The 21,756-nt window shown below is 32.3% G+C and overlaps 1 protein-coding gene across 1 annotated transcript in view; it reads left to right on the top strand.

Moving 5' to 3' along the window:
- The first annotated feature begins 1,235 nt into the window (after nucleotides 1–1,235).
- The window catches only part of LOC111429352 (uncharacterized), a 45,724-nt gene continuing 25,203 nt past the window's right edge, over nucleotides 1,236–21,756 (top strand). The window contains exons 1-6 of the mRNA XM_071196878.1: nucleotides 1,236–1,547; nucleotides 4,755–4,867; nucleotides 4,922–5,104; nucleotides 5,160–5,361; nucleotides 5,418–5,610; nucleotides 5,661–5,796. Of these exons, the coding sequence (XP_071052979.1) occupies nucleotides 1,430–1,547; nucleotides 4,755–4,867; nucleotides 4,922–5,104; nucleotides 5,160–5,361; nucleotides 5,418–5,610; nucleotides 5,661–5,796 (945 nt within the window). The 5' untranslated portion in view covers nucleotides 1,236–1,429. The remainder of the gene's footprint in view (nucleotides 1,548–4,754; nucleotides 4,868–4,921; nucleotides 5,105–5,159; nucleotides 5,362–5,417; nucleotides 5,611–5,660; nucleotides 5,797–21,756) is intronic.

A 21,756-nucleotide genomic window follows, 5' to 3' on the forward strand; every position in this document is an offset into this window, starting at 1 on the left:
ACTATAAAATACCTACCTTGTATGGAATTTATATTCTGGAATGTGCTGTATTGGTTAGGAAGAATTACTTTGAATTTTTTAAAAAATATGAAATATCACATCCTCGAAACACGCGCGGGAAGGTGAAGTGCTATCTGGTGCCACCAAAAACGCACCTTACTAAGATTCAGCAGACGGCTCTGTACCAGAGTCGTACAGTCATTTCGGAAGGCACAAAGATCCTGCCAGTTCTAGGATCCGATGTATACCATTGACATGTTTTTCCAATTTAATGTTTGAACTCAATGTGTATTATATTACAATGCAATTATTGTTAAATTGACGTACTCTACGCTTTTTTGGTAAAATGGGGGGAATAAAGTATTATTATTATTATTACTGTCAAAATAGAAGTATTGTCCACGCGCACGCAATTTGCAGAAGTGGATGCTTCAATTTCAGTTTTCAATAAAAGCCTCTTCTAGGCACCTTCAAATTGTTTCGCTGTTTGATTGTTATTGAATCCACCTCTTGATCTGATAACCGAAAAAAACATCTCGATGTGATTCTGGCTCCATAAGGAGTCCATCAGGTTTTGTTTGACCAAATCTTCGAATAAGTTTTGTACGCTTAGGATAGATATGATCAAGCCTAGGAATCCAGTTTTTCTACCAAAATCCAGAGAATCCAGAGAAATCAGCATCTGCAACACTTGTGCTCAAAACTTGTACAGCCAATCTGACTTTCATAATTTCCCGTCGGAAATGTATGTGCCTTTTTATCAATTTATTAGCAGCATGTAGGCCTTTAGTCTGTTGCAAGTTTATTAAAGAAATATCATTTAATTTTAACCAATCGGCAAGAGTATTTCTGACAAGTTTCACCATGTGACAAGGGTCTAGTATTATATGGATACGTTCATTGTTCACAGGATGTCGAAACCAGGGTTGTGCATCAGGATATCTTAAATTTGCTTCCAATTTTGATGCAACAGCAAAATTTGTTGCAATTCCGTCAAATGTCATACAGTTTTCTGCCCCTCCATGCTGTTTGGGTTGCATATCATCTTGACAACAGCTTGCACTCGCCACGCGTAGTCTAGAGGAGTAAGTCTATGTATGATGGCAAAAATGTAAATCACTCTGTATAATTTCAAAGTAAATTTGAGCTTTGGCACTTATTTATTATTAATAAACAAATTTATTAACCTCTTTAATTAATTTTATAACCTAAAAACTAGTTTTATGTTTTGACCTTGGAAAGCGTTCCAATCATAGCGACATCTAGCTAAAACTGCGTTCAAATATAAAGTTCGTTACAACACGATCAAGTGACTCATACAACAGCACAGCACGTTCGAACACGTTTACAACGTGGACGTTTTCTTTAGCCGTTTCTTTTTAATATAACGCGTTAAATCCTTCGGAAATTTCGTGTATTTTAAGTGTAAATGAAAATGGGAAGCTTGGACGAGTCATCTTCACCAATGGAACAAGTTTCGTTAGATTTGATTTTTACTAGAATTGCCCATCAATTAAGCGAGTATGAGAGCAAGTATGAGGAGGAAGGTAAGCAAATTTATTACAATATATCTACATATAAATAAATAAATTTAATCAAACCGAACTTTCAAATAACAAATGTGAGGTTAGAATTTTTTAATAAAAGGTAAACCGTTAATGAATTCTATAACCGTTTCGAACGTGTAAGTGTTAATTACGTTAAAACATGTAAATAGTGTTGTTTTCCTGCTTAATTATTTATAAATTCTGTTGAGATTGGTATTTTTATTTGTTTACGGTTGGTATCATTGCTTTCATTTGTGTTGTTGCAAATAGATGACAGTTTTCTTTCTACAGTTCGTTTTTCTTTCTATAATACCTGTCAAATTATTGTAAAGTTGGCAAAATTAACAGGAAGTTTTGTTTTATCATGTTTTGAAATAAATAAATGTTTATTTTATCATTATCAGCATAATACAATTGTACTAGTTTGGGCTTATTGCAAGACCTATTATAATAAACATATCAACGGTTCAACGATGTACTTTAAAGAAAAAAATCGTGTCAGTAACATGTGGCGTACTGCTTTGTTAAATTATACAGCAGAATTATTTAACAATTTATTGTATAAATCACGTTGAAAACTTAATTGAAAAAGGCTGGTACAATAAATATATATATATATATGGGCCAAATTGGACACTTTTAAAGGGAAACTCCTCTTTTTATAAGAGATCGAGGAAAAATGATATCAGTGTCTAAGGCTCGATTTTTATAAGAAACTTAATGGCGAAAACCGCATATTGATATCTCTTACGGTTTCAGAGATACAGGATGTTTTTCAAAAAAGTGCATTTTCGAAAAGTCATAACTTTTTTCTTATTGATAAATCTTCCTTTCTGTGAAAACATTTCTACAGCAACTTTTCATGTAGAATTCGCTTTCCCTCAAATCAATATTTTAGTAGTTATGGACATAAAAACAATTTTTTTAAATGGAACACCCTATATATTTTTGCTAATTCGACGAGAGCATAAAATTTCCTTTCCAAAAATATAGCACACTTGATATCTCGTTCAAGTCTTCATTGAAATATACAACTTGGAAACTTTTAATATTTTCAATTGCGTATTAGTAGGCTAGTGGGCTTTATCGGGGTTTTGATAAAACAAATGCATTGTTTATGAGTATCTATCTGTCAAATTTTGATTCAAGATGAAAGTGTTAGTGCTTATCGTTAGAGTATTACTTAGTTGTCATCAACTTTCAAAATAATGTCATATAAAAATTATGAAAAATGGAACATAATAGTATGTTTTATACAATCTGGGGAGAATGCAGAGACTGCAGGAAATTTATATCATGAACGATATAAATTCATGCGCCGTTCAAGATCTCCTGGTCTGAGGTCTCCTGGACTTTACTAGTTCTGTATGGCTTAAATCTGAATTGTTTTCCATCCACAGATATCAACACAGCAATTGAGTATAACCACGGGAATTCCAAGAACCAAACCTAGACGGATTTTGAAAAATTCAGATTTAAGCCATACAGAACTAGTAAAGTCCTCAGGAGACCTCAGACCAGGAGATCTTGAACGGCGCATGAATTTTTGCCAATGGCTCTTGGGAAAATGTGACGAAGCACGCAATTTTTCTTTAAATTGTATTTGGACAGATGAAGCGTATCTGTGTATTGTTGACGATTTACCTCTAGCGCACCTGCGAAATGTATTTTTTCAACATGATGTTGCACCGCCTCACAATGCTGCTATTGTCATGAATTTTTTGACCGCAGCTTTTGGTGATTGTTAGTTAGGTAATCAAGGTTCTATTCGCTGGGCGGCTTGGTCACCGGAACTAACACCTATGGATTTTTTCCTTTGGGGAAGATTGAAAGATGTTATCTATAAGCAGCCAATAAAATCCCGACAGCAGTTAGAAGCCGCAGTTGTGAACCCTTTTGCAACACTTAGGCCCATTGAACTTATCAACTCGGCAAAAAGGGCTAAAAAATGATGTCGATTGTGTATAACACAAACCATTTTGGGGATATTTTGAACATTTTCTATGGAACAGGGGTTTACTTTTGTTGTTATTTGTTGCCGTATGTTTATTCTTGATTTATAATAAGTTTTATTAATTTAATCTGCTTTTTGTTTATAAGTTTATGTTCTTATTCATTGTAACCAACTATCTTGATGATACTACTTATAAATGTAATCTCGTTTTTCTTTTATTTCCAAAGCCTACTTTTTCAAAGTCTGTACATATAAGTTTTAAAGTTGTATACAGCGTGTCCCGTATCTTCCGCATCCGCTCGATTCTGAAGCGATCTTTCTAATAAAATTTTTCCAAAATATCTCTCCTGTTTAAAGTCTCTCCAATACCTATTCACTTCAATATCGCAAAAAGTTTATTTCTCTTTCCGTGTCGAATCTATTGGTGCGAAACTAGTTTAGAACGGCGCGGTGGGCCGGCCGCGGCCGGGGGTGATACCTGTATCTCTGAAACCGTAAGAGATATCGATATGCGGTTTTCGCCATTAAATTTCTTATAGCAATCGAGTCTCAGACACTGATATCATTTTTCCTGTATCTCTTATAGAAATAGGAGTTACCCTTTAAATGTGCCAAATTTAGCCCACCCTGTACTTCGATAAAATCGTATTTATCTAAAAATGTATTAGTATTTTAACCTCGACTATTTAGTTATTGCAATATAACATAAAAATTAGGAAAATAACGTAAATTTTATAAGGGTAGTACCTAGGTAATACCAACAGAAACCTTAAAAAATGTACGTTGACAAGTATTATACAGGTGTATCTGAATGACTACAACAAACTTCAAGGGGTGATTCTTTAGTGAATTTTAAGGGTACTTTAATGTAGTAAAAAAACACTGGCATTTATACGTCAAAAATATTTCTGATGCAAAGCTTACTAAGATTTTTTCATTATAAATTCATTCCAACTTTCGATTAACAACCCTAGCTTGACAGTTAGTATTTGCTTAATTAATTTTTATCTCAGATATTATTAAATACCTCCATAAAAGAATTTGAGTAACTTAGAAGGGAATATTGAAAGTACAAATAAGCTAGAAACGAGCCTATTATGAGCTAAAGTTATTCTCCAAATTTCATTTACCTGGCGTTTTTAGTTTTCGAGAAAAATAAATAAACCAAAATTTTCCGACTCCTTAAAATTCACTAAAGAATCACCCTTCAATTTTTGAAACAATTTTTTTTAATCCTTTATTTCGTCATTTAGAACATCCAAGAGTATTTAGAACTGCAAACGCCGGAGAAGAATTCAATTTCTTTAAACCGCGTAATGCTGACACCATTTATTATTGTCTAATAATGGATCCAAATTGTGCTGAGGTGAGTAGGCTTCTTACTACGTAATTATTAGTTTTTATTACGTTTATTTAAAAGGAATTGGCCACTTCTTTAATTGAGAAATATGAATTGGATGACAAAGCGGCTACTGCTGAAATGATACAGTTCTTTGCTGATGTTGCTGGAATACAAAGTATAAAGATAAACGAATATTTTGGGATTTGTGATTATAACCAGATACTGAAAAGAATGATAGATAAAATTCCAACAAATTATCAGGTAATAATGTTTTCCTTTTAAATTATAACTCGATCTAACTATTTATTATTACAAGGATTCTGGTTATTTATTGATTAAGGAGGATGCTTGGATAAAGAAAGTGACCTCAATCTTTACGAAATTCGTGAAAATATGCGTACATAAATCCGAACAAAAAGGAAGTTTATTTAAAAATATCTTCTCCGAGTTATTTGAGTTTTTAAAAGTTTTTTGTAAATCAAAAGTGCAAGTGTTTAAGCACACAGGACTCTTTTTCGGTAAGATTATCTGAGAGTTATTAAAAATCGTATTAAAAGTGTCGTATTTGTTGCAGCTATTAATTTTTCCATCGCAATAGGGAAAATTGCAAGAGGTCACGCATTTGTGCTCTCAAAATTTAGAGATATTGCTGATTATAGCGATTATTATCGAACTCAACTTGAGAGTAAAATTAAGTGTTGCGAAACTGAATTAAATTTATGTCTGCAATATTCCAGGTTTTTAGCAACCATCATATTGTGGGAAAAGTAAGTGGTTTCATTATAAATACATTTTATGAATGTTTTTGTTGTTTTAGTAAAGTATATTATCACGGGATGAAACTGTACTATAAGTTATATGTAACAAGTTTGCCCCTTTTATATATTTCTGGAGATGATGTAGTGAAGAACGGATATGTATCCAGTCTTGTTTATTATCTTAATTATCAAGTGGTATGTATTAAATATAAGCATATTCCAAAATTGTAATCCGAAATTTTTCACAAATTTCTTACAAAGTTTTTATCTTATTATTATTATTATTGCTGCCAGGCTGGGGGGGTGCGGTCCCTTTCGCCACTGCGACCTATAAGATCTATTGCAACTTTAGCACTTCAAAAGTTTAGGGCAAATGTAGGTCTATAATCAACCTTAGTATTGCTCTAAGGTCTTGTTTCTTTAAGCTTTACCGAAAATTTTACCGGTGAGAAGTTAGCAATAGATTTGCCTCCTTAACAAAAAAATTATAATATGTAAAAATATACTGTAAACAAATAGCTTTGGTACTAATAACTCCATAACAAAACTTATAATCACATTTTTTGTAATTATATCAACCTACCAATTTTATAAAGGCGTGTATAATACATTTTCAAAATTTTCAAAATGAAACATCGAAAGGTTGAAATTTTATTTCACAGCCTTTTTTCCCATGCCCTAAAAGACAGGAATCTGCAAAAAATCCGAGACACTTATCAGTTAAGGCTTAAAAAAATCGTAGATACTAGTGGTTCCAATGAGACGAGATTTTCATAAAGTCTTGTCTCGTCTCGCCGCACATAAGGCCATATTATCAATTTACGACGACAAAAATGTAAATTATGATTTTATTTGATATTCTGATCAAAAATACTTATGTGGAGCCTATTTCATAATTATCTTTCAGAAAAATACCTAATTAGAGTTAGTTGGTATCAAGTGCTTATAGTATGTTCTAATTTAAAAAAACGCAATTCAAAGACAAATTGTTTATTAGGGTATTCATGATTGATATGCAAATATTTCAGGAGGTGGTAGTACTGGACAAAATAAGAAAAAAATGCCAATATACATGTGGCCTCAACGGCGTTATTTTCGATATACAGGATGGAAAAGTTTAAATTATATTTTCGAATTTAGTTTCTCTCCAGTATCTTCTGAAATAATTGTTTCAAATTTGATACATTTATTGTCTTTTAGAATCAGATAGGCAGTACACAGGTGTTCATTTTTTTAGTGCCCGATCCATATACGTTCCGGAACCTTTTCTTTTTGAGTGCCCTGTACAGATTCTGATATCATATTCCAACTACCTGTCCTTTTATTCGCCTATTTGGTATTTTAGATTATTATCGCATTTGTTGTTGAAAATAGATAAAAATCTTCATCTATCCTTGGTTCGCATTAATGGCTATTTTTGTAAATAACTCGAAAACAATGACAAATTCGAGAATAATGCAAAACACCAAACAGTTGTAGAAAATGACAGAGATTTTGAAGGTTATCAGAATGTATGCAGCTAAAAAAATAAATACATATAGTTCGTTTTTTTTCTATAATACTTGTCAATGTAAATTTTTTAGGGTTTCTGTTGGTATTATCTAGGACCCTTATAAAGTTTATGTTGTTTTCCTGATTTTTAGTAACATTTTCAGTAACTAAATAGTTGAGGTTAAAACACTAATAAATTTTTAGATAAATACGATTTTAACGAAGTACATATTTATTGTAAAAACGTGCTACAAAGTAATTAAATAGAACAAAACACCTTTTCTAGGTAAATAAATGGCAAGTCACAACATTTTTTATGCACCTTTTTGAATAACGAAAGCTCAAACGTCAGTGTGATATATTTATTTCAAAACATGATAAAACAAAACTCCCTGTTAATTTTGCCAACTTTACAACAATTTCACAGGTATTATAGAAAAAAAATGAACTATAGTTACCCTCAATGGTCAACTGTATATCGAAAATGGCGTGTTTTTGACCACATGTATACTGGCATTTTTTTCTTATTTTGTTGATTACTACCATCCGTACCCCCTGAAGTATTTGCACATCATTCATTAACACCCTGTATAGTTTAAATTAGTAACATAAGTACATGACATAATGTACAATTTTGATTAAAACATTATTTTATATAATATTATTGTTGGTTAAGTCCATCATAATGCGTTAAAAAAAGTTTTTTTAACGTGTTTACTGTGTTCTTTAACGTGTTACGATTTTAATATTTAATGTTAATTTTACTTCTAATGTCTGATGTAATCTTGTTTAATTGAAAATTTTGACAAGCTCTCCGAAGACGGCTAGGTAGCCGAAACTAGTAAGAGCAAATAAGTAAAAATCACTGGAGTATACGAAAACAGATTTTTCAATTTACTATTATTTTATATGCACATCCTCATCATCACTAAAGTAAGTATGTTGCCTTAGCATGCTTAATACAACTTCATTGAATTGGCTTTTACTTTTTTTTCGATTATTTGTCACAATAGGGTCCGAAGATACAAGCATCCAGTTAAATATGTCAGTATTGGGGTTGATCCTTGTCAGTATTGAAGTTTTTCGGGAGTGATATTGTCTTAATTTTTTAAACTCTTTATGACCTGTCTCAATTACGTCTTCTGATAGTTGACCCACTGACAAAGGTAAAGATTTTATGATATCAGCTCCATGTATTAATAGTTTGTGAACACTGGCACTCATTTTGTACCAACTATAAAGCGAAACAACGATTTGTGCTGTTTCAAAACAATAGTTTTTAAATATATCTTCTTTAACGTAGTGCCCACAAGAAATGATGGACAGTATATTTGCTAATTCTTTATCGATTCCTGTTATTTGGAAAACAAGCTAGGATTCTTCAAAAATTTCCGCGCTGTGTTTCCGTCGTTACTATTACCTCCACCTTATTTTGGCTGATCAACTACGAGGCCCAATTTCTTATAAAATTCGGCCACTATTCGATTTTTTCTTTCCTTTACTTTTTCTTTGTCATTTTCATCCCTTGCTTGCCACTTTTGTAACTCCAATTTATATGCTATATGCAGTAAATATTCATAGCATCTAAGATGTGCATGAAGTATAGAAATACCATATTTAAATGTGTCTTTATAATAGACTCTGTTCTTTAGTTTCTCTAGATCATTTAAATCTTTAGGAGTAGCCTTACACACATTGCACGCTTCTGAACTTGAAGTATCAGTCAAAATGTTGACTGTCTTTCCATCCAGCATCGTACATATGGGAATATGTATAAATTTTATTTGCTTAGTTCCTAGAACGATTATCGTGGGCTCCAATTTCAATATTTGTGTTTGTACTTCGTTATATTCTTCTTTTACATTTTGGACATTTTCTTTCTTTATTTTAAATACAATTGGACGGCAATACCTTGTCGATGATGGTGTCGTATTCTTCCAATATATTTTTTTGTTACTGCCATTAGATTCACACATTTGTAGTGGCACGATCGTACACAAAATGATGTTGGAATCCGCATATTCCGAATTATTGGCAAAATTTTGTTTGTAAATACTGTGTCCACCGCTGGCATCTAAGCCCCATTTATAATAAACTTCGATAGTATCACAGTCCTCCGAAATGTTTTGAAATTAATATTTGTTGGATAACACTTCCTCTTTGTTTCTGCTATCACATGATATGAGGGATAAATATCAGCCCCTCTTTCTTTTGCTCCAAGTCGCATCGTTATGTAATCCTCTTTTATCAACTCAAGATCCACTATAAGAGCTAAAGCTTCTTCAGGGCTGTACGGTCTTATATTATTTTTGGGCTGTACGAAGGATGACGTATCTTGTACCTTTTTCATTTTTTTTTATGTGTTGGGCGAAGATTGTATTGCTAATTTCATAACCTGAGCTGCAGTTCTTTTGCCTGATTTCACGAAGCTTGATTCTGCAGCCAAGCAGAGTGTTTCTGAGCAGAGATTTGATACAATTGGTTCAACATGTCGTTGCTTACTGCGTTGAGAGCTCTCTTCGAATAATTTTATTGGCCTGCCTCGACTCTTTGGTGCTGTTGCTACAAGCTGTGGTGGCTGTATGTCCGGGAGTTTCAAGTCTTCATTAATCCAATTCATATGCTTGTTGTTAAAACGCTCGTACATATAATTACAACCTCGCCATTTCGTCAAAACCTTCGTAACAAACACTTTGACCACAAGTTTTATTTGTTTTGTACAATTTTCAGAAAGTTCACTAATGCTAAACTTGTCCAATATATACTGTAATAATTGTTCATTACACTTTAATGACGATAACCTATAAAACTGTTTATTTTTTAACACTATAAACAGTTCTTTTCTCTTAATCTTTATTTTCATTAAAGCGGGGTCGCCACAACCTGAAAAATACCCTCTATTTAACGAAGGGGGAAACAAGGGGACTTCTATTTTATTTTTTGATGTTATTTATAATATATTTTTTGGAACTAGTATAAAAAGTTTGTGTACTTTTTGGAAGTTTTTATATAACTCTAGCTAAAGTTGACATTTCAAAATTTTTTTAAGCAAATAATAAATGTTATATAATGTGCATCATATCTAAACTACGAACAACTGTTAAGTTGACAGTAGTGGCAGATTAAAGTACATACCTGACGCTTCAATATCCATATTGAAAAACTAACGATTTTAAATTTAGGAAAATATTACGAACGTAATTACTCTGTCAACAATTCACGCGTAACTAAGTGTATTCCCCGTGCAAAAGATAAGCCAACTTTGAGCAGACTGGTAGGCTATTCCGTTACGTTAACAAAAAAAAATTTTACGGTTCATGTCTGACTGGATTATAATGAACATTTTGAAGGTATTTGTGATTAGTTTAAAGATAAAACTTATATCTATTTTTGTCGTCGTAATTTAGTTATTTGTCCTTATGTGCGCCGATGAACTAATAAGTTTTGTATCAAGTCTCGTCTCGTTTTTCGTACAAAAGTTTCATAAAAGTGTCGAAATCTCGTCATGCATAATCTTATTGTTTCAGTGCAATAAGGAATACTTAAATACTTGCTATAATGTAAGAGTCGGAAGAGAGAATTACAGCCCTCAGCCCTATCGGTCGCAAATGATTTTGTTTTTCACCCAATCGTTTAGGCATAACAAACATCGTGCAGATTTATTATTAAGGCGATTTTGATGTTTTCTTATAGTTAATGCAGCACGTGAGAATAATCTTTACGCCGGGACTGAAGTCAAGAAAGCCATTACACTTAAAATAGAAAATTCAGAAGCATGAATTTTACACCATTGTAATATATCTGTGTCTTTATTACACCGACGCATAGAATAATATTTTTGAAGCTCCTGCATCCATTCTCCTTCGGAAGGCGTAGGATTTACTGCATACAAAACATCAAAATCAATGACAACATCCGACTTTTCCGCTCTAGAATCTTCTCGTTCCTCCAATGGCGTTACTTTCGAACGTTGGCCTTCTGATTGATGGAAATAGGCTTTGTATACATCTTCAAATTTCTGAATCGAAGTCTCTTTTAATTCTTGGCTCCATCTTGTCATATCAAAAATTTCTATCTTATGCCGCGAATTGAGAATTAAAATTGCAGCATAAATCTAGTTAGTTTTATGATAATGCTTTAATATTTTGTCTGTGGCAGCCTGAAAACTAACTATAAGCTGCTCTTCGACAGCGTTTCGATCATGAAAATATTTAGTAGTATATTGCTACATACAACCACCATAGGTAATTTGACGTACTTCTCTCCTCCAAGTTTCTTGGGAAGTATTTGAAAGTGGACTAGTAGTTTATGCACTTCTTCTAGCAGTATCCATTCTTTGTCCTCAAGAGCATATGATTTTAAATCAACAACATTTTGACACAATGCACCAAGTCCATGTCTACCTTCAAGTACTTTCAACATATCATTACTGAAATTCCAGCATGTAGATACGAAAATATTTACAGAAATATTGCAGATATTTGCAGAATACTTACCTGTGAAAACTGACTCTCGTACGAGACGCAAGACCTCATGCACGAGACTCGAGATGAAACCAATGAAAGTCTCGTCTTGTCTTGTCCGAGTATCGGATGTCGTAAACGAGACTCTCGTACACACCACTCAACCGTACGTAACACGTACTCAGAAAAAATTATAAATTCCAAAGAGGAACATGGAATCTTAAAATTTTATTTCACAGCCTTATTCCCCATCCCCTGAAAGACAGGAATCCGGAAACACCCCGAAACACTCTTTTCAGTTAAGGTTTAAAAAAAAATCCCAAAGTTTGAATCGCATATAACACCTGTACCTAACATGTACTCAAAAAAAATTGCAAAGTCCAAAGAGGAACATCGAAATATCAGCAAACGTTCATTCAACAAAGTTCTAAATTGGCACGATTACTCTTCAAATGCTGTCAAATAGATTGTCATTTGCTGTATCACAGTATTTTATACAGATTGGGCAAAAATTGAATTACCGTTTTTCCTCATTCAATGGCAAAAAAGTCGAAAATTTTAAATGGTATGCCCTATATTTTATTAGCCTACCAGAAAGGGAATTTAATTCTCTACAAATAATATAAAAACATACCTATTTGTTGTAGTTTTTCTCATAGTGGAAATTTTATCAAAACATGGAGAAAATGGCGGAAACCAGTTATATTTTTATTAGAAGGCCATGATATTTTGACAATTTTTCGTTTAATTTACTTTTACAATTAACAACGATTGATAATCTTTTATTTACCAAAAACAACAAACACAAGAACAAATAAATGAAACAATGAAAACAAGAATTTAATGACAAAAATTAGATTTGGATAAAAAATATAACTTTTAATGATTATAAAAATTTAAAATACAGCAATTTCCTCTTGATTTTTTATTATGATTATCAATACATTTGACGTTTCGAACTATTTTAAATAGTTCATCATTAGAAACCACTCTAAGAAAGGTTAAAATCAACGTCAACAACATTATTTCCATTACGGAAAACGTTAAAACAAACCGAACGTAAACCGGATATACATTATTATCACAAACAAACAAAACGTACCTTTATCGAGTATCCTTATTAATTAATTTGTCAATTCCATTGCTTAAATGTATATTTTCCATAATCATCTTTAGTTTTTTATCAAAATGCCAAATTTATAATGCAATTCTACACGCTCATACGGATCTAGCGACTTTAAGAAAGAGATAACGTTACTGAAACCAGTTTTTCTTTTACAATGTGCTATACGGAAAACAACTCAATACGATTCAATTTTCAAAATTTAAATTTATTTACATCAACATTTATCATCCAAAGTTAAAAATTTATATGTATATATTTTTTATAGAGATTATTGAACTATCAATTAACTAAAACTCGAACGAACCAAAATAATCATATATCTAGTTTATTTATTATGCCTGTATAATAACTGCCTATACATCCTGAATCTGATTTAAAATTAACTGACTTATTAATGTTCTTGGGTATGTAGATAGCTTCAGTGTTCTTTCTATTGAACGTATCACTTTCAGTGGTCAACAGTTTAGGCTTGTCAAAATTAAAATTATGGCGATTCTTGATTGCATGTTGGTAGAGAGCTGTCTTATTGGTAGTTTTATGTTGATTAACATCGTATTTATGTTGTTTTATATGTTTATGTAAATGTTGTTTGCTTTCACCTATACAGGGTAATTCAAATTCAATCCCCACCATTGGGATCTCAGAAACCATAAGAGATACAGAAATGGTTAAATGGGGGCAAAGTTGCGTATCTTAGATTTCATCGTTTTTCAACTAAGTTTTGGGTCTAGCCGTTTTAGTTTTTAAAATATGACCGAACAACAAAAAAATGACTTTTTCGTTTTTTGCCTATAACTCCTTTACTTTTCGTTTTCTCATGAATCTGAAAAAACGTTCTTAAGGTAACTTTTTATGAAAAATGTTATGACACAACTAAAAATTTTCTCCGACGTTTCGTTTTCGTGAAACTATCATAAGGTTTATTCTTTTGTTTTAATAATTCAATGCTTTTTTTTAACGAAATACATTGTGTGACATATCATTGAAATCAGAATTAATTATACTATTTGTCCACGACTACCTTATAATATATACCTTATGAATGAGTTTTCTAAAACAAAATGGTAGTCATTTTTCACGGAGTGAATAATAGCGGTGAATAATAATCATTATTCACGGGTAGCCATCTTGACCAGACTAATAATAATTATTTGAAACGTTAAAACTTCAAAAAACGTCAATTTAATTCAATTTTTTAGGAGTTTCTAAATGTTTGACATTAAAAAAACCTAAACAAATTCCTTTTTTTGTATGATTTAAGCATAAATTAATTAATTTTTTTTTTCGTAAAGAAAACGACGTTTTATAAAACTGACACTTAATAGTGCAACACCCTTAGCAAGTAATTTTAAAAGATGCCCTGTTTAGTAGTGAACTACAAAATGTGGTTTCAACAAGATGGTATGTCTTGTAAAAAGACTCTTTCTAATAAGGTTAACTTAAAGACAAAATTAAACAAACAAGTATTATTTTCTTAAAACTAAGGCAAATGCTCAAATTATTTGCCGTAGGCTCTAATACAAGCTCTGCATCGTCACAGAAAAGATCTTTTTACTGGTTGTGCAAATCTCTTTGCATTTATTTTTTATTTCTTCTGCTGCTGTATAAATATTGTGGCACAGTTCGGCCAAGATTTTCAATCGGTTTTTAATACACTGTTTCTTTTATGCAATTCTAATAAGAAAATCAAGGGGATTTAGACCTAGAGAATGAGGAGGCCACGTAATTGAACCACGACGCCCAATCCATCTTTCTGGGTATTCTGTATGCAATCCCGTACAGGACAAGCATAATGAACTGGGCAACCATCTTGTTGAAACCACATTTCTCTGTAGATATTGAGTGGCACATCTTCTAACAAAGTTGTTAAATCATTTTGGAGGAAATACAAATAACATACGAAAGTAAGAATTTTTTAAATAACGCATTTTTGGCAGAAAAACAGGCAATAATATTTTTTAGGAAAAGAAAAATGGTAAGTGTTATACCATTTTGGAATCTTGACTAAACAGGCCATCTTTTAAAATAACTTGCCAAGGGTGTTGTACTAGTCCTTTGTTTAGAAATCGTGTATCAAACTTAATAGACATAAATTCTTTCAACCTTAACTCAATCAAACTGATACTTTTTCTTGCAAAACTAACGACTTTTGTTGTTCGATTTGTGACTGCTATAGTAGCATGGTTCATGAGGAATACATTATTAAAGAAATCACTACTAAATTGCGAACATTTCTGACCGTAGTACCTAAAGATATGATGTACGGGAACGATTTTTAACATTTTCAAAAATATGTCTATTACCACTTAACTATTACACTTAGACATAGAATTTTTTTCTTATTTTTACCAGAACAGCTATGGGTTGGCCTCTCACCCGGTGCCCGCTTGACGTTGAGTTTCGGGACATTCTGTATATAAAATTTTTTAATTTTGGTTGATAAATGTGATGTAAATAAATTTAAATTTTGAAAATTGAATCGTATTGAGTTGTTTTCCGTATAGCACATTGTAAAAGAAAAACTGGTTTCCGTATGAGCGTGTAGAATTGCATTATAAATTTGGCATTTTGATAAAAAACTAAAGATAATTATGGAAAATATACATTTAAGCGATGGAATTGACAAATTAATTCATAAGGATACTCGATAGTTTCGAGTCGTTTTGTTTGTTTGTGATAATATATATCCGGTTTACGTTCGGTTTGTTTTAACGTTTTCCGTAATGGAGATAATGTTGTCGACGTTAATTTTAACCTTTTTTAGAGTGGTTTCTGATGAACTATTTGAAATAGTTCGATAGCCATAATAAAAAATCTAGAGGAAATTCCTGTATTTTAAATTTTTACAATCATTAAAAGAATATAAATTTTATTCTATTATAATATTTTTTTATAAAATTTAATATGGAAATGCAATAAAATACGGTAAAATATTTATTTCGTTGTCTTCATCACTGGTGACGGGAAATATACGGTTTCTTTTAGTCTCGATCTTGATATGTCCACAACCAAGAAAATCTATGATTTGTTAGGTATTTATCATTAAGTATTCCAAAATTTTATTACATTCGCCATCAATACAAAATAAATTTCAAATATCGGTGTTGGAATAATCTGCCATGATGTTGAATGATTTACACCCATCATCAAATGTAACTAATGACAATAATAATACAAACATAAACGAAAAACTGTCCAAATTCAATGGCGTTCTAATAAAAAAACCAAACAATTTCTGGCATTCTATAAATGTTTTGACAAATTTTCCAATATCAGGTAAACTATAATAAATAGGTGTCGGCATGTTTATAGATGATTTGTAGAGAATTAAATTATCTCTTTGGTAGGTTAAAAAAATATGGGGCGTTCCATTTAAAATTTTCGATCTTCTTGCCATTGAACACAAATGACACATCAAATGACCATCTATTTGATATCATCTGAAGAGTAATCCTGCCAAGTTAGAGCTTTCTTGAATGAATATTGGCTGAGAAATGGGATTTTAAAGAGCATGGTAAAATTCACCAAAAAAACTTAAAACCAAAATAACTCGAAAACCATCTTGAAAATATTTTAGATCGAAAGATCGGTATGAACCTCCATTATAAACTAAATTTTAGAAACGTAGATGCAATACAACAAAAAAAAAAGGGTGTTGCTGATTTTTTGGCGGACACTGTATACGATTCAAACTTTGGGACTTTTTTTAAACCTTAATTATTGAAAAGCGTGTCTCGGGGTTTTTGCAGAGCTTTAGGGCATGGAGAATAAGGATGTGAAATAAAATTTGTTACGCCTCAAAAAGAAATTAAGCAAAGAAATGAAAAAGTCAAGGGGACTTCAGCTAGTTCAGGGATGGAGGGGGTAGTTCATTTATTTGACGCCATACTATTGAAATCCCTTGACCCACTAATGATGAAGTGAGTTGGTGGGGAAAGAGAGGGAAAAGGAAATTTAAAATCAAGATAAAGATACAAACAATTCTATCCGAGATGCAATGACAAAAAAAAATTTAAAAAAAAAATCACAAATGAAAAGTTCTCTTTTTTGAAAAAGGGAAAGAAAAGTAATAACAATAACGAGGCGAAACTTATTGATTCGCCCCCCTCTACAAGTTTGTCAGGGAAAAACGTTTAATTTAAATTAAAAAAATAATAATAATATCGATCTATTATTATTATTTTATTTTTACTACTAGTCCCAATTTTAAATCTTTTAACAAATGAAAACAATTAAATATAAATCTAATCGCGTCTTTAGTTTTATATAAAAAAATTATCCTTTTATTTATTTATTTAGTTTTTCCTTTTTGCAAGGGCTGTCTTAGGTTTTCACAAACTGTTTAATTTTTGCTCCTTTTAAATGTGGTAAGAATTACCCCAAAATTAAAGGCCTAAAGTGGAAAGAAAATTGAAAACGATGTATTAAATTCAATAAAAAAAAATATTTAAATTTTATCACAAATGTAAATGAATTAAAGGTAAATTAGATGACTTTAAGAGAAAAAAAAATTGAGAAAACTAGATGAAACCTACCTTTGATCTTCGAGGCCTTAGTCAGTTAAAAAAAACTGTTTTAAATTTTCGTTAAAATAATTAACCCTGGAATAACTCCGTAAATTTATATTCCTTCAGGAATTATAAATAAAATGAATATCTTCGTGATGACTCTATCACTAACAGCGGATGTGCCCAGAATAATCCAAAAATTAAATCACAAAAATCAAACATTTTGGCAACAAGTTCACTAAGTAGATATGTCTTTAACGACTGACTTGGTAAAAGAGAGAGAATCTCATATCCGGATTTCTTTAAATACTGAATAAAAAAATGTGAACTTAACGTCACATCTGGTACCAACAAAATGGAAATATGTTCAAAAAAATTTGTTTATTAAAAATTACTATGTGAAATTGATGAAATTTTACTTAAAAATTCTAATAAAATTAAATAAATGAAATTGAAAAGTGAAAAGAACAGAATTAGAGAAAAGATAGATTAACTAAATTGAACATTTAAAAAAATAAAATTTTTATCAGAGACACCCATTTTTGGAAAGAGCAAGTAAAGAAAAATAGGACTCTGCACCGCCGTGAAAATCGTCACTGTAAAAAAAAAGAACATAATTCTCTACAAAAACAAAAAATCTTTGCATCTCTAAACAGAATTAAATAAAAAAAACAATTGGAAAGGATAATAAAAGCAAATACAAAAAGGTAACAAATTTTAAGATTTCGATGCTCCTCTTTGGATTTTTCTTTTTTTTTTTTGAGTACATGTTAGGTACGAGTGTTATATTATGCGATTCAAACTTTGAGATTTTTTTAAGCCTTATCTGAAAAGAGTGTCTCGGGTTTTTTGCGGATTCCTGTCATTTAGGGCATGGGGAATGAGGCTGTGAAATAAAATTTCAACGTTTATAAAATTGATAGGTTGATATAATTACAAAAAATGTGGTTATAAGTTTTGTTGTGGAGTTATTAGTACCAAAGCTATTTGTTTACATTATATTATTACATATTATTTTTTTGTTAATAACTTTTAGGAGAGAAATCTATTGCTAACTTCTCACCGGTAAAATTTTGTGTCTTAGACGACCTCTGGCGACACATTCACGCAGTATATGTTAAACCGTTTCTGACTCATTGTTGCAAAGTTGACAAGTTTGATCCTCAGCTTGTCCAATGTGGAAGAAGTGGTATTTTGGGGGCGCATGGCCGGCAGGAAACCTGAGAGCGTCCTTATATCTTGTTTGCTGAGGCATAAAACCTCTTTAGTTTTGTTTTGTGAAAGAGTTGTCATACTCTTCGCTTGTCTGTGACCTCGAAGTTCTTTCCAGCGTAAGGCAACCTTTCAAGCCACCCAACTGTTGATTACTTGTTTTAGGTGGCGTTTTTGTAGTCCACAACCAGGTTGGGGTCCAATAAAGGGCGTTTTCTCTGCCTTTTTGGCCAGCTTGTCCGGTTTCTCCTTGCCATCAATGTTTCTGTGACCTGGAAACCACCATAGAGTAACATCATTGCCCTATCTAGCGAGTTCTCTCGGGTTGTTGGTACACTCTCTGATCAGTGCGGAGTCACACGTGTAGGCCTGAATTGTCTTTAGGGCAGCCCGACTGTCTGTGAAAATGTTTATGTATGCACCTTTCTATCCCTTTTGTAGGTTCAAGCGATGCAGACGTTTATAGCAAAAACTTCTGCTTGAAAAATGGTTATGTCCGAGCTGAGGGGAAATTTAATGTGGCTCTTTTGTCCACTAATGCCCATAGCGGATCCAACTGTCTTTGAAGCATCGGTGTACCAGGCAAGGGCTCCTCTTTTTAGTTGAGGCCCACCCTTCGTCCAATCATTCCTACCTCTAACCTTCTAACCTTTTAAAATTAACACAAAAACTTCATATAGACATAGGTCGACAGACGCTTTGTTTTGGAGATACAGGGTGTTCAAATTAAATTTTTAAATTAATTTTTTTTTTAATATTACACGTGTATTTCAATCGATTCTATTCAAATTTAGTATACGGTGGTTTTTTGGCATAAGAAAGACGGTTATGGAGACTATTAAAATATATATTATATTAATACAGCCGGTAGAGGTAGCTCTGTACCTACATATTTACGGATTAAAATAACCATAACTTTTCTGACAGTATACTTTTTGACTTTTTGAATAAAAAATCTTATTCTGTCAAGTGTCAAAGCACCAGTAGTTGTTCATCAGAGTGTTAAATTAATTTTTCTTATTCGTTAACGTGTAAAAGTCAATTTTTCACAGTCACATTAATGAACAAATGTGTTAAATTTATTACTCTTTTTCCTTAACACTTAAAACTTTATAAAATGTCGTTTATTTTTCTTAACCAAGAGTTAGCGGGTATTCATTTTGTAGTCCGAGAGTATAGGAGAAGATATCCCAATAGAGGACATTTGCATCCTTCTCTGTTTGTGAAAGTGCATAGATAAATACAGGTAAACAGGAGCAAAAATATAGAGAAAATGGAAAAAATGTTAGCATTGTGGGTTGATGATGCCAATCAAAAAAATATGCCTGCACACAAGCAGACATATGCGAACAAGCACTGTTGATTTTTTCTGATTTGAAGGCGCAAGAAAACACTGACGAAACTTTCTTGGCAAGCACTGCGTGGTTCACGAGGTTCAAATCTCGAACCAATATCAGTAGCACTAAACTAAGCGGCGAAGCGCGAGCGCTGATGTAGCAGCAGCAGCAGCTTACCCTCAAAAGTTTCAAGAAATTGTGGAACAAGGGAACTACTCTGCAGATCTCATCTTCAACTTTGATGAAACAGCCCTCTATTGGAACAAGTTGCCATCGAAAACGTTTATTTTGCGAGAAGAACATAGCCCTCCTGGATATAAAGCTGTCAAGGATAGACTGACTGTTTTCTTGGTATCAAATATTTCTGGTTCCATAAAATTTAAGTAAATGGTAGTGTACTATTCCCAGAATCCACGGGCTTTTAAAGGTCTTGACAAAAGCTCCCTGCCAGTTTTTTGGAGGTGGAATAAAAAGGGTGGATTACTCGGGAGATTTTCACAGACTGGTATAAAAATTATTTTTGCCCTACTGTACTTAAATTTTGTGACCGAAATTATTTTCCAAAGAAAGGAATCCTCCTATTAGACAATGCCCCAGGACATCCGAAAAATCTTGTCACGTTAGACACGGGATTGGACGTCAAGGTAATTTACATGCCCCCTAACACAACCTCCGTTTTACAACCCATGGATCAGGGGGTAATTTCTTCCTTTAAAGCGTATTATTTGCGCATAACATTAAAAGCAATGATACTAATTCCAATCAGACCGTTAAAAATTAATGGCGATCATACTATATTTTAAAAGGAATAAAAAATCTAAAGTGTGATTGGGGCGAAGTGACCAACAATTGTTTAAACAGCGTTTGGCGTAGACGTCTGCCTGGATTTATACAAAGTGCAAGTGTAGAAGTGGCAAATAACATTAACATAAACGAAGACATTATCAGGCTTACACGCGAATGTATTCGAAGACGTAACAATTGAAGATGTGACCGAACTATTAAACGTGCATGACTAACAACCACTCTCAAATCAAGAATTAGAAGAGTTGATGGAGGCATATGATCGCCCTCAATCAGAAAATCCCGAAGAAGAAGAGAAGGATGAGAAAGGAAATTATAGGAAAATCCTAAAAACGGACGATCTAACTCGTATCCTTTCCTCTATAGAAAGGTTAACAGGTGATCTATCTCACAGAGATAGATGGGAATTACAATCGAAGCGCAAATGTTAAAAGAAGTGTCAAAGCTGCCGTTCGACCTTATGCTACGATTATGCAAGAAAGGAAGCAACAAGCAAAGCAAATGAAATTGGATGCTTTTTTCAAAAAAGTGTGGGACTTTAATTTAGTACTGACGAACTAGTGACTTAGTATTTATTTCAAAAAAATCATTATTTATATTAAGAGATTATTATTTATTTCGAATATACAGGGTGAGTCAATAGTGCGGGGACGGAAGATAGTGGCTATACTATTGAAAATAAAAGAAATGTTTTTATGCCATCATATATTACCATCAAAGCTGTATCGATTAAAATTATTTTCAGCTATACAGGGTGTTTCACTATTCCAGGACCATACTCAACTTCATTTTTTTAAATGGAACGCTATGTATTTTTTTACATATTCTGATTTGCTGTCTTAAATGCTACGACTGCATATCTTGTTTTTAAATTTTGAATGCAAGGTTGCCAAGTTATTATTTTTTTTGTGAAAAAGTTTGAAAATTCAGGTGGTCACTTAAAATTCGTTATCTGCATTAATATTGAATATTGAAGATTGCAATTTGGGGTGTCGATAAACAAAGCTTGGGTCTTTCGAACACTGTTCATACTATTGGATATCATTGTACAGGGTGTTTAGCAAAAGCGATTAATTTATGCAATGTTTGGAGAACCATAACTTTGTTATTTTAAATGGAACACCCCGTATTTTTCTAAGGTTTCGGATAGCCTTATTAATTATCTTTCATTTTTGTTAAGCATATGGTATCTCTAATACGTGTACTTTTTGAGA

This window comes from Onthophagus taurus, chromosome 6 (genome assembly GCF_036711975.1).
Source record: "Onthophagus taurus isolate NC chromosome 6, IU_Otau_3.0, whole genome shotgun sequence".
NCBI classification, from domain to species: Eukaryota; Metazoa; Arthropoda; class Insecta; order Coleoptera; family Scarabaeidae; genus Onthophagus; species Onthophagus taurus.